The sequence below is a fragment of the Chlamydotis macqueenii genome, chromosome 17 (genome assembly GCF_036417535.1).
Source record: "Chlamydotis macqueenii isolate bChlMac1 chromosome 17, bChlMac1.mat, whole genome shotgun sequence".
NCBI lineage: Eukaryota > Metazoa > Chordata > Aves > Otidiformes > Otididae > Chlamydotis > Chlamydotis macqueenii.
This window is the reverse complement of record NC_141572.1, coordinates 10,452,630-10,466,051: the sequence shown is the minus strand read 5'-3', so window position 1 is coordinate 10,466,051 and position 13,422 is coordinate 10,452,630. Positions and strand designations below refer to the sequence as shown.

The window sequence follows — 13,422 nt, the reverse complement described above, 5'->3', positions numbered from 1 at the left end:
GGCCGCGCCGCCCGGGCGCACGGGGAGATGACGTCAGCCAAGCTCGCGGAGATGACGTCAGCCGCTCCCGCGTGGCGGGCGGCGGAAAGCTCCAGAAGGCGCGGGGGAGGACGGGCGCGCGCCGCCTGGCGGCAGGGGAGGGAGGGGGTGGGTGGCCGCGCGCGCCCTGAGGGGAGGGCTGCTGAGGCGGGAACGCAGAGGCGGGAGCGGCGCGCGCTGAAGGAGGGGGGCCGGGACGGCGGCGGTGGGAAAACGCTGAAGGGAAGGAAAAGACCCTCAGCCCCAGCCCCAAATGGTGAGAGCCTGGCCCGAGGCTTTGTGGCCCAGGAGGGCACGGCATCACTGCGGGGACAGGCTAGCAGAGAGCAGAGGCTTTCCTCTGCACCGTGGGCCACCCCCCCAGCTGCCTGAAGGGAGCCGCCATAAGCAATGCGAAGAGCAGCGTTTTGACTCAGTGAGCAAAAGTGCTCCTTCCTTCCTTGGTCCCACATGGCTGGCATGTTGTTAGAGGAAAGCCCCCCTGAAGCAGCAGGGATGGGGTTTGCCCAAGGACTGCTTCCGCTGTGGCAACAGAGGACACAGCCAAAAGAAACCTGGAGCAACAAGAAGCCCTCGAGACACCTACAGCAAGGTAAAAGTCACCCTGGAGTGCGGTCAGGCCCCTGCCACTCAGTCTATCTGTACCGTGAAATGCCATGTGTGAGAAATGGAAACAAACACAAAGTGTTCTTTTGTTTGGGTTAGCAATGAGAGTGAAAGAAATACGTTGCTGATCTCCCAACTCCATCCCCAGCCTGCCAAAGCCTACACCAGACAGTTTACTTCTAAACCTTTATTTGTTTTCTATACAGAGAAAACAGAGGAATGTTGAAGCAGCAATATTTAAACACACTAGTAAGGAGCCATCAATCTGTGAGAATGCACAAAATGCAACACAGGGCCATTTGTGTGGTGGTCTCTGCTAAGGGGGAGGATGAGGGTGGTCCAGGAGCAGCCTCTTCAGACAGACGGGAGAGCTCTACGCAAAGGTGGAGCCATTCCAGCCCACATTGGCAGCATTCATGTCGAAGTAGTTGATGTACACCCTGCAGAAGAGGTACAGGAACACAAACAATGACCTTATTAAATCATTTATGTAAGTGATGAGTGAGACAAGATAACAGGACAAGGGAGAGTGCCTTCCTGTTCCCCAGAAGAAACTTCAAGCTTCACTTCCACTGAAATCTTATTAACTTCCCTGGCAGAGCTTCCAACAGTCAATATTCCTTGGAGTATCTGGAACTGTACTTTTTTTTTTTAAATACAAACTCCTCTTCAGTCAGGGTTTGTTCAGACACCAGACAGCTTTTGGTCAGCAGCCTGTCAAGAATTTCCATATAATCAAAACCTTTTGTTTCTGAGCTCTGCAGTCCTCCGCACGTGCCAAACAGACTGTCAGCGTTACAAAAGCCCTGCAGAGCCAGCCCCGAGGGCCTGCTTTTCTTCCTCCCAATGCCAGCACCGTCAGCAGCAGCAGGTTCTTCCCGTTCTTCACGGCTGCGTGCAGACCCTCTCCCAGGGCTCTGCAGGTTGCGGAGGAGCGGTTCACAGCCTGCTGGTTTCTACTTTGTTTTTCAGCTCCAGCCTGCTACTGCTTTTCCCTTGTGCTTTCAGCCTCCCATCCCACCTCAGTGGCAAAACCCGCACTGTACAACTTGTCGGTCCTCTGGGATCTTTTCCCTACTCCAAGAATAGGAAGCCATTTAACAGAGGGCTCTCAAGGGAAAGGCGTAGGCATCAAACTCTTAACTGGACATTAAAATGCTGCAAATGATCACTTTGTATTTTCTCAAACACACGGACTTATTCCTGGCTTTTACTATTTTTAAATTAACTTTTCAAAACAGTTTCGGAGAGCCAGATAAACAAGGCTAATAACATCACGTCCCAGCCTTACCTGTCTGCAGATACATGCAAGTGCTTAGAGATCAGATCACACAGGAGCTTGGTGTAAGTCTTGTTCTGCTGCCCTCCGATTTTGCCGATGCTGTAAAGGCTGCAGAGCGCGCAGGGATCAGTGGAGCCCCCGAAGGACATCATCTGATCAGGTATGATGTGCACAGCGATGTACTGCGGTGAGAAAACAAACAGTCACAGCCTATCTCACCTTCCCTCTCCTGAAGCAAACTTGCTTTAGGCATCAGCTTTGAACCACGCAGCTGTGCGCGGTGCTGTAGCCCAGGCAGCCTGCCCAGCGCTGCCCTCCGCACCCCACAGCCCGCACGGCAGCGCACGCCCCAGCGCGGCTCTCCGCTTTAGGAACACGGGTTCTGCTCGTGCTCTGCACGGCGGGTGCTCCTGCCCGCCACAGCACCGGGCACTGAGCACACGGCTGGAGATAAGGGCCTTAAAACTGTCTCTGTGTGCCAGAATCCGCACCCTCAAATCACTGACTGAGCCACCGGGCCAGTCCGCAGCTCAGCCTTATCGGGCTTTGACTCCTCAGGCTGCAGCGGTCTGGCCCCAGAGGAGCCGTACCCGCTCCCGGGATAACCGGGAGCAGCCCGGCGGGGAGCTCCGGCCTGGCAGAAACCGGCCCCTTCCGCCACGCAGCTCCGCGGCTGAAATCCCGGCTCCCGGGCAGAAGCGCGGCCACATCTCGGCCGCTGCAGCCATTCGAGCGCCGAGCTTCCTGCGGACCAGGCTACCGCCCCGGGCGGCCGGGAGCCGCGCGGCCTAGGGACGGGCAGCAGCGCGGACGGAGGCAGCGGGAGGCCCGGCTCCCTCGGCGGGCTGCCGGAGCCGGGGGGGGCGGGGAGAGCGGCGGGGAACGGCCACAACCCTCTTCACGTTGCGCCCGCAGACGCTGGCCCTCGGCGGCCGCGGCCCCTCCGCCCCGCCGGGTCCTCCCCTCGGCACCGGCCGCCGCGCACGTGCTCGCCGCATCCCGGGGCGGGTCCCGGTCCCGCTCCCGCCGGGCCGCGGCCCTCCGGCAGCACCGGCGCCGCCGCCCGCCCTCACCTGCGCGGGCTTGCCGGTGGCCTTGGCCAGCTGCTGGGTGAGGTCGCCCAGCAGGCTGTCGGGCACGGCGTCCTTGCAGACGTTGGTCTGGATGGTGAACATGGGCATGGCGGCGGCGGGGGGGGCGGCGGTGGCTGCAGCGGAACGATGCGGCGCGGCGGGAGCGGCAGAGTGGAGCGGGGCGGCGGCGGCGACGCTTTTAGTGCGCCCGGGGCCGCGCCGGCCTTAAAGGGGCCGCGCCCGGCGGGGCGGGGGAGGGAGCAGGGAGAGGAGACTGCCTCCCTAATCTGCTGCCCTTGCTGCGGCTTCCCTCCCGCCGCCCGGCCAGAACTCTCTCCTTTCCGCCGTTATTCGTTTGCTTTGTTGCTGCCATTGAGCATTTTTTGAGGGTACGCTGTAGGCTCCTCCTTGGAGCCGACTCCTGGCGCGCCGGGCAGTTCATACATAACCCGGTATGAGCGCACCCGGTACTACCGCTGTAGCGCTCCCGCTGGCTTTTGCAGGATCAGGGCCAAAAAGGGTTACAGGCTCGGCAGTTACAAAAAGGGATGCTAACCCTGGCTCCGAAAGGATTATTTTTCTTTTGCAAAATAAAGGCACATTTGTACGGTTTTTGTTTTAACTGTGTGCATAGCTTTAACAGGATGTAAGCAGAAATATCTGACTTGCTGGCATTTTAATTGTTCTCTAACGTTTTCCAGTCAAATTGAAAGTGATCTATTACTCCTCAGCATCCTAATTTTCACGTAATCTTTTTTTTTCTGTTGGAAAAAGACTGAAATTATCTTTATTTGCTCAGAAAAGAAGTGGTGCGTGTCTATTCGGAGGTGAGAGGCAGCCTGAGAGACGAGCCTTCTGCTGGGCTGTGTGAGGCGATGCACGTAGGCTGCAGAGGGCACGGCTCCCCACCCTGCCTCGTACGCTGCCGCGACTGCAGCAGCTCTGCTGCCGTGCTTGACATGACTCACAGGAAGGCTGAAGAGGATCAGGCCCAGAGCCCGCTCCACAGAGACATTTTACACACAGGAAGCGAGCACGTGTTCATTTTTAACAAAGTCCCAGCACTGCTGCTACTAGAAAGATGACTGTACATACATGTTACATATGTGAACACACATAGCCCTGAACGAAGAATAAGGGATGGTACTGTGTGGGAATGCTGTGAAGTGGCACAGGCTATGACACTGAGAACTGGTAGGACTGGAACACTTATTTTTTAGTGAATAAGAACTGAAAATACATTTTCTTCCTTTGATAACATCGCTCCCTGACATTGCATCGTGCCACTTATTCCTCCCACCTTCCTGCCTCCCAGATTTGTTGCATGGAGGTGGGGTGGGAATTCTCTCAGTGCAGGGAGAAAAACCCAAGAGCCATGTCACTACCAGCGTGCTTGCTCTGTGGCCTGCCAGGCCCAAAGCGACAGACCCTGGCCGTGCTGCCATACGATAGAAAAACATCCACAGTTTCATTCTCTTTTGCCCCCTTGACTAAGGAAGAAGCAGCATGTACATTTTCATAGCTTCTAAGATGCTTTTTTAGGAGTTAATCCAATAGGAGTGTGTACGTATGCACTTCTCCCTCACGTACTCGTGCATTCATAATATGTCAGAGAATGCTGATGCTGTGGCTCCAAAAAACAGGCAGAGGCAGCATTCGTTGAGCCAGTGGCTCTATGAAGAAGACAGACTGATTTCAGAAGGGAACTGCCTCCTCATCTAAAGTCCTGCTGTGTTTAGGGGCTTCATAGCCATTCACCACAAGCAATTCCGCCAGAAGAAAACCTACGTCATGTCACGCCTTTCTTCCTCAAAGGGCAGCTGCGCCAAGTTTTAAGCGGAGTGAGCAATATTTAGTAAGATATACTGTATTTAGATGCCAGGTAGCATGTTGCTTTATTTAGCTGTGCTGCTTTGTTTCACTGAAGCAGCTTTCATTTTTTTCAGGTTGCAGTTTTTGTTTTTGCAAGTTGAAGTGCAGGCTTATATTTAAAGACTGTGGCTACAAAGCAAAGCTGTGACAGGGACAAAATGGGATGTTCACATCAGAGCTCAGAACAGGGGTAATATGGGTTTGTTCTTCCAGAAAAACACCTCTCACAATACACCCAGCTTCAGAGATTCAGGAAACAGATCTGTAGTCAGTTTTTGTCTTTTTCACTTTGGACACAAATGCTCTTATTTGACCGAGGGCTTGAATAATAAATATTTCTATGGAAATCTTCCTTTTGTAATTAATTCATTACTTTGGCCTCTGGGAATGGCTCGCTGTGCCTCTGCCTCGTTTTGAGCGGTGCTCTAATCTTCACTGTCGTTGCGAATTGTTCAGTGGATGGAAAGAGGAGAGTAGAACAGGGAACGGTGGGTTTTTTCCACTTACTCCCTCTGTCTGTGCTGAGCCCTGAGAGACTCTCACAGCACAACGTTTTCCTGCTAAGCAGCTAGATGTCCACGTAGTGTTAATCTAAGAAAGACCTGGACTACAATCCACCCCCTTTAAATAAGAGGCAATCATGTCCTTCCTCCTTGTGAGGAGAGGTCTGTGTGCCACACTGATAGCCACATCTATTGGTTTAGATGTACTTTGAAATCAGGTCAAGATAGTTTCTACTTAAATTTGGCCAGGCTGTTGAGCATGAAAGGCATATCCAAATGGAGTGTCCATCTTCACACAAAAGGCTAAACAGTTTTTAAAAAGAAACACTTCTGTTAAGAATATCTTGAGAAAGCACCTTCCATTTCAATCACAGGGCTTTCCAGAATAACGAGAGAGTCTCAATGTTAAGGCCTCTGCTGAATTTTTTTCTTTTATTTAAGAAGCAGACAAGATGTTAGAACAGCAGTGGGTAGCAGCGATTAAGGCAGCGCTGACTTTTACATTTGTGCCAAATACAGGAAACGTGACTAGAACTGCAGTGCTCAAAAGCCAGTGTGAGGGTTCAGGAATAAGCTGTTGCCACCTGAGGGCACCTCAAGCAAAGGTGGTGTTGTTCCAGCCTACATTGCCAGCACTGATCTCGAAGAAGCTGACAGATTCTGAAAGGGAAGACAGATACGGTTAGCTGCCGAGAGCTGAGTGCTGCAGACTGGCCAGGCTGTTCCTGCAGCAGGACACACAGTCATGCTGTAGGCTGTCCCCTGGAGCTTTACACTGCTCAGGCCTGCACCGTATCTCAGCAAGTTACGTATTTCCTTTTGCAAGGAAATCCTTGTTAAAGGATTTAATAACATCAGGTTGTGTCTGTACTCGAGCTTTTGCATACACGAGGTCTGTGAGTACATGCAGTGCCTGAGCCTCCATCATTTTAGCTAAGAGATATTTTACAACTTCTGGGTGTTGGCATTGCAGCTCATGCAATTGCTCCTTTCCTATTTTTAATTGGAGAGTTGCTCTATTGACTTGGAATTTAGCCTTTTCAAGCAGAATGTTAACAGAAGAACAGCAAAGGACAACTCTGGGATTAATAGTTCTAACAATCTGTGGAAAGTCATGTCAGACAGGCTGCTGGATCAGCTCACCTGTCAGATGGTATTTTCAGCTGTTTGTTCAGCAGGTCACAAAGCAATCTGGAGTAGACCTTGTTCTCCTGCTCCCCTATCTTGCCAATGCTGTAGAGAAAGCACACAGCACAGGGGTCTGTGGAACCACCAAAGGACATCAGCTGGTCAGGAGAGATCTGTATTGCTAGATACTGTTGGGAGAAAGGAATATTGTTTTTCCTTTGCCATGTTAGGAAAAGTTTTGAAAATCCAGGAAAGTATCTGCATACTTAAACTGCAGTGAAAATAGGTGCATGCCTATCAGTTATGCTTTTGAAATTCTCCTGCATGTACTTTGTTGCTCTTCCAGACTTCCTAAATATTTTTTTGCAAGTCACAAAGATGGGAAGGTATGAATTAGAACCACATTCCCCGTGACATACCATTTGGGACCAGGCAATGCCATCACAATTCTTTCAGCTATTGCAGAACGGCTGTGTTCTTAACTAAAGGTACTAGCAGCACATAAATTATTAAAAAAAAACCAAACAAACTCACAATCCCAGGCACTCAGAGTTGCTTTTCATCACTTAGTAAAATGCAAATGTTCTTAAGTTACCCTGTGGCAAAGATCCTTCCCTGCCTGCTGTCTTGCAACCTTCAAGCCCAGTGTGCCCGATTACCTACTGAAGGATGGGTTCTGGATACTCAGCCCAGGCACACTGTTGGAAGGAGGACCCTGCAGTTCCATCTTGACTGACTTTGAATTTTGAGTAGAGAATTCAGGTGCTCCAAGAGCTGCGTGACCTGCAGTACATCCAGAACCTTGGAGCCACCGGGCTCTCCCTGCCTGTGCGGGAAGGCTGGGTGCGAGTGGGGGTGTGCAGTTGCATTGCTGCCATCCCACGTTCCAGAGAGATTTTGCACCTCACTGGCTCCCGCTGCAGTCTTTCCTGCTGAGGTAAATGTGAGCTGACGCAGCAGAGGTCTAAATCAACACCCCTCTCATTAAACACAATACAGCCTAATCCTACTATTGTTCTTGATAGCAGGAAAAATAGAAGAAAGTATCTATGTTAATATTAATGACCAGCCTGCAATTTTCCCTGCTGCTAATACACAGTGTCAGATCCACACACTGGGGAATCCAGGGATCAGTTCCTTTGGCATCCATCTGGCTTCTCTTCTGTTCTTACCCACGTTTATTAGCAGCGCATCATTGGAACTCGGTAGCAATTAACCCTCTTGGTAAAACAACCTAGCCTGAGTGCCAGGCGTTGTCTGGGTAATTAGTCTTGGCTGTCATTTAGGGCTTGTTTGGGTGCAAGGTGCATCAGACCACAGCATACAGGATAAGCCAAGGAGATCCTGCTGAGGTACCGCTTGCTTGGCCCTGTGCTCCCCTGGCTGCACACCCTGTGCTCTCAACTTTATACCAGATGTAGGCACATATATGCCTTCAACAGCTACCCCGGAAGCAGATTATTATTAAAAAAAAAAAAAAATCAAGATGAAGTGTTGATCAGCATTATTTTCTTCTTAGAAGAGTTTGAAAATGTTTGCAACAGTTTTTCCACTAGAAAAAAAAGGCTATTTGATTAAAAATAAAAATCAATATTTTTTCCAAATGGTATCGTTTCCTGCAAGAGGAAAGCTCTGCATTCCAGCCCACCCTAATCCTTTCCTTCTTTCTGTGTTATAACTAAGAAACTCTCCCTTTCCTATTGCCTCCTTTGTCACGAAGAGCTTGCATGTCCTCTTCCAAAAAATGTCTTTGTTGTTCCCTGTATATTTCTAAGTCTCATTACATATCCCTTCCACACTGCTGCACAAACCTGTTCCAGCTGCATCCCAGCCCTGGCCTCTAGTTTTATATTCAGGAGCTGTTATGCAAGATCCACCAGCTGACACTCCCCACCCCCCCAACAGCAAGTACTTGTTTGTTAGACTGATAAAAAAAAAATATGTTTTTTTTGAAGAGGGATAGAACACATCAGTTTTACATAAGAATTTCATTATATTACTGCATGTGTTGGAAAAAAATAATCTTACTCCCATTTACATTTAAGCCTGCTTTTTGTGGAGACAAGGCTTGTTCAAGCCCAAAACATGCTTCTGACTATTCCCCGAGATAATGAACTTTGGTCTAATTTGGCAGAGGTTGATTTCCTACATGTTTAATGAGACCGGTTGGTTGCATAGAGCTCCATTACTGTTCCTAGAGAAAGACGCGCCCCTTTATCAGACAAACAGTCTGCCTGGAAGAGACACAGTAGAGCCAGGCTTCTTCAGGTCGGGTGGCTCTTTAACTTGACATCAGATCAGTTTGATAAGAACTAAGAACATCCGGCCACATACAGCTGTGTTTTAAAGTCCACAGCTGTACAACAACAAATAGAAATATTCTAATTAATCAGGGCTGAACTGAGAATCTCTAGTTGGTCAAACAAGAGTCAGTACCATTAACCATCACACCACTGGTGGGGTCCATGGCACAAGTCTGATGCAGAACCTAACTGGAAGTCAGAGACTTAAAATTTTCCTCCAAGATCTAACTGAAATCTTGCTGCAAGTTAAGCCAGCTGCTTCCTGCCTTATGCCACAGAGGAAGGAAAAAAGCCAGCATTCCCATCTTTTCCATGACAGCCTTCTTCTTCAGCATTCTTCTCTTCTAGAAAAGCCAGAGTTTCTGCTATTCCCTGAATTCTTGTTTCTCTGGTGTTTTTGCTTTGGTGCATCTCTAATCTGCCTACCTCTTTCTCAGAGTAGAGAGGATAGGTGGAGTACTCCTGCTGAGGCTTACTTCCACCTTGCGCACAACACAAGTGAAATCCCCCTGCTCCCAAGCATTGTCTTAACTCTTGTGTCATAACCCATAATAGCTCCCCAAATCGTTTGCTCTTTAATGAATTATTCTTTGTCTTTTGTGCAGTTTGACTTATTAATAAGCTATTGAAAGAAAGCATCTCCTACTATCTTACTGAATTCTTAGTCTTTCTCCTGTGCATGCAAGCTATTGTTATCTGCACACCTCGGTCCTGACTAGATCTGAGCATAAAACACTGCTGTTTAAAATGTTCCTGATTTTGACAAAACCATGCCAGCTGTGCACGATTTTCTTCTTACCATTTTTAAGGCATTCCAAAGTTTGTTCTAACATTTTCAGTTATCTCACTTGGTTTTTAATTTTGGGTCTATTTTTCCCCCTTTCTCAGGACACTTTCACCTGTGGCAGTTATCAAGCAGTTGCTAAGGGCTTCAGACATCTCTGTTGCCATCTTAAGCAGCTGGGGGTGACCACCGTTTCAGAGCACTTCATTTCCATGAAGAGCAAAGATCTCCTCAAGAACTTCAGGTGTCCCAGTGCATAGAGAAAGGTTCACTGGGGAGCAGCTCTCAGAATCCTTCCTGTAGGCACCAGAACTTCATTCTTTCTATGGTTTCAAAGTATCACTCCCAAAGTAAAATAAGAAACATTTTCTGAAAATGCTCATTTGCTAGTGAATACTCAGAAAAGGTACTTCACCAAGCTGCTAAAAATCTATAGCCAGTTCACTTAAGTTGCTGCTGCTACAGCAATGGAGGAGCTCATGTTATGAAGCTTACAGGTCTGTAAAGAAGCTTTCACTTTGTTTTTCATATTCATTGACAGTCTTCAGTAAACAACTGATATAGTGACTAGTGACCTTTCAGGACTAATTAAGAAAATAAAAGCCTTATAAAATTTTATAAGACCCTTAATGACAGTATTTCAGTACTTCACCTCAGTAGCATATTGCCATGAGTTTTGGCAGGTAAAAATCCCGCAGTTTGGTAATGAAACCAGCAGACAAATTTTATTCTGGTATTTTGACTACAAGTAGCAGGATGTCACATGGGTATTTTTGCTAGATGTCCAAGCAAGCTGAATACCTTATGTTTTTTCTTCAGCTGTAACCACTAGGCTACGGGCAGTTTGGTGGCAGATAACAAATACATACTCAGCAAGGAAGTTAGAGGGTGAGGCTGCTTTCAGTCAGCTAGATTCTCGAGAGGTATTCATAGAGATACCTGTGTTTACATACCCACACACATCCAGTGCCTTGACCTACATGGAATACCATCATACAGAAAGCTAGTTAAAATATTTTAAGTGTTTTGAGACCTTGACAGAACTAAGTTGCAGCAAACAAGTATTTGCTATTTGTACAGAGAGGATCATAGAATCATTAGGATTGGAGGGGACCCTTCAAAAGTCATCCAGTCCAACCCCCCTGCAAGGAGCAGGGACATCTCCAACCACATCAGGTTGCTCAGAGCCTCATCCAGCCTGGCCTTGAACGTTTCCAGGGATGGGGCATCAACCACCTTTCTGGGCAACCTGGGCCAGTGTTCTACCACTCTCATTGTAAACAATTTTTTCCTAATATCTAATCTAAATCTACCTCCCTCTATTTTGAAACCATTACCCCTTGTCCTGTCACAACAGGAAGACTCTAAATACTAGTGAGTCATTAAGTATATTAGTTTATAGAGGCTATCACTGAGAAATAGCTTGTCAGATAGGCACAGCTGACTAAATAAAACACTTGAGCATCTGAACTTACCTGTGCTGGTTTGCCCATTGCTTTTGACAACTGTTGAGTGAGCTCTCCTGTGAAAGACTCTGGAACTTTATCCTCACTTATATTTGTGTTAACAATGAATTTAGTCATCTTTGGATGACAAAAGAGTTTTCTTCCAGACCACCCTGTTCACAGCTTTGTTTCTAACTCACCTGCAAGAGAACTTACCTCACAATGCTAGCAAGTACCTCAGGAGCCTTTAAATAGTCAGTGGTACCTTGCTTAGGTGTACCTGGAGCAGTGGGAGTGCCTCATGCAGGCTGCTAACACAGGTAGTCAATGTACAGCTTTCCTGGGGGGGCAAGTGGGCTGTTTGCGCTCTAGAAATTAAAGCATCCAAAATGACACTTCGTATTTGGCTACAGGCTGATTGTGAAAACTAGTAAAAGGCAAAAAAAGGGACTGTTTGAGAGGGGGAGAGTTACAATGTGCCTCTTCTTGCAAGTCTTATAATTACTTAAAAATTTAGATGGATGCCTCAGTTGTGAGGTTTGGATCTCTGTCTGTGGAATAGACCATTACAGGAAAACCCCAGTGGCACATGTTGTGGAGACCTTTCCTGAACTGTGACTAAGTCACAACAAAGATGCCTTAAAATCAGGGTCTCGATTTTCCACTGTGGCAAGCACTGGATTCTACGTACTCAGAAGAGGTTTGTTTTCAACTTGCTCCTTTGCTGTGCAAATAGTCCCGTAACAGTCAACAGGATCTCCTGAGAGACAGGAAATCCACAGGCTTTCTAAAATGAGAGGGTTTTATCCAGAGTGGGATCAGTTCTTTGCTGCCTATCAGGGTCTTAGATGAGAGAAGTGATTTAGAGGGGTCATATGGCATTTGCTAGGGGGTGTTGGCAGTGAGATGTGTGTGGGGAAGGCAGGCTGAAAATACCGATGGGGATACAATAAATGGTTTGTTAACCTCTCCATGTTCAAGGTGGTGGGTGTTTTTATACCCAGTAGTTTCTGTGAGTTAAAGGCTTTTCTACTCATTCTGTTGTGGAAAAGAGGGAGAGCTTTCTATAGCTTGTGCTAAACGCTCATACTGCAGTGGTGTAATTTAAACAAATACTTTTGAATGGTGAAAACCTCCAGATGAACATGCTTAAGTTAATTGTGTGGTGTATGTTGATCTTAATCCAGTTCCTTCAATGTAGCACCCTTGCTGTAAAAAGCCAGCAAATAAAAACTCAGGAGATTAATTACTGTGTGCCAGTGTTCATCTACAGCCCGCGTGAGTGGATTGTATCTCCTGTATCCAGAGCATTCTGAAAATAATGAAAATCCTGGAAAAAAAATCCATAAATAAAATCTGTTTGTACAAACAGCCTTTTCAGGGCAGGTTTCCTATGTTAAAGGACTAAAAACAAACTCAAGTGACAACTCCATCCATAAGGAGAGGAATTGCTGTTTGTAATATTGATGAAACTTTTCTCCAGTGATTAGTTGAAAGCAGGTGGCGTAATCCAAAGCATGTCGTCAGAAATCATCTATATTTGTTAGTGGTCACTTGGAAAAACTTAGACTGTATTTCAAATGAACTTCATAACCTATTTTTTCTGCTGGGTACGATAATCACTAGTTATTCGCAGCTTGCTTACATAACAAGAAAAACGTTTCCAAAACAAACTCTTTCCTCTCTGAAAACATCTGATGTAATTCCCAGAAGCTGATCTACCAGGTTGGAAATCAGATCCTTAGACGCTACAGATGCTCTTGGGAGTGTACTTTATTTTATAGCAGCCATTTTACTTCTTTTGCATACAATAATATCTCTGTTTGGCAGGTCCTTCTCCCTGCCTAGAGTTTCTAGGATGTTCTCCTCTGAGATTTCCGTTACATCTCCAGAACCATTGTTGCATGGTACAAGTTCACTTTCAATACTTTTTTTTTTCTGTTATCATGGCTGGAGCCTTTTTTGTCCTAATTTACTGTGCTAAATTTTGAATCTGTATCTGCTCAGGTCTCCCTAAAGCACATACCTAACTTTTCTCTGTCAGCCTGCTAGATTTTAGACTCCTGTGTTTCTCCAGCCTTCTTAATCCTTCCTTCCCTTGGTTTGTTGCCTTAAATTGTTTCACTTGGTCCTTCCTATTTCTCATGCTCTTCTCAGAGCTATTTGTTAGCAGTTTCCCGATTGTGAGGTGCTTAGAGCTAGCGAGGTCTCATTTAGGAAAGCTCAATAACAAACTGTTCAGGTACCTGTGGCATTGGGCAGGACTCCTGGGACTGAGGCCCAGGGTTGTGGGTCCAGGGCTGTGAGCACAGCCTGTGTGTATGTATGTTCTTTGATCAGGATTTGGGCCCTATGAACTGTTAACAAAATGTTTTAAAACTTCATAA

General features: G+C 47.3%; 1 protein-coding gene and 1 pseudogene across 1 annotated transcript; both read right to left on the bottom strand.

The window, feature by feature from the left end:
• Window positions 1-817: 817 nt before the first annotated feature.
• On the bottom strand, window positions 818-3,347 carry LOC104486928 (macrophage migration inhibitory factor). Its single transcript, XM_086761558.1, has 3 exons — window positions 3,001-3,347; window positions 1,937-2,109; window positions 818-1,085 (listed from the first exon to the last, which is right to left on the bottom strand). Exons 1-3 carry the CDS (start codon window positions 3,106-3,108, stop codon window positions 1,019-1,021), a joined length of 348 nt encoding a protein of 115 aa, XP_086617684.1. The 5' UTR covers window positions 3,109-3,347; the 3' UTR covers window positions 818-1,018.
• Window positions 3,348-6,514: 3,167 nt separating this feature from the next.
• LOC147598614 (macrophage migration inhibitory factor pseudogene) lies at window positions 6,515-11,173 on the bottom strand (annotated as a pseudogene).
• Between the last annotated feature and the right edge of the window lie 2,249 nt (window positions 11,174-13,422).

Coding starts and splice junctions, on each gene's coding strand:
- LOC104486928 (XM_086761558.1), bottom strand. CDS start 3,108: ATGCCCATGTTCACCATCCAGACCAACGTCTGCAAGGACGCCGTGCCC. Junction 2,110..3,000: donor CCACCGGCAAGCCCGCGCAG/GTGAGGGCGGGC, acceptor TTCTCACCGCAG/TACATCGCTGTGCACATCAT. Junction 1,086..1,936: donor TTGCATGTATCTGCAGACAG/GTAAGGCTGGGA, acceptor CCTCTTCTGCAG/GGTGTACATCAACTACTTCG.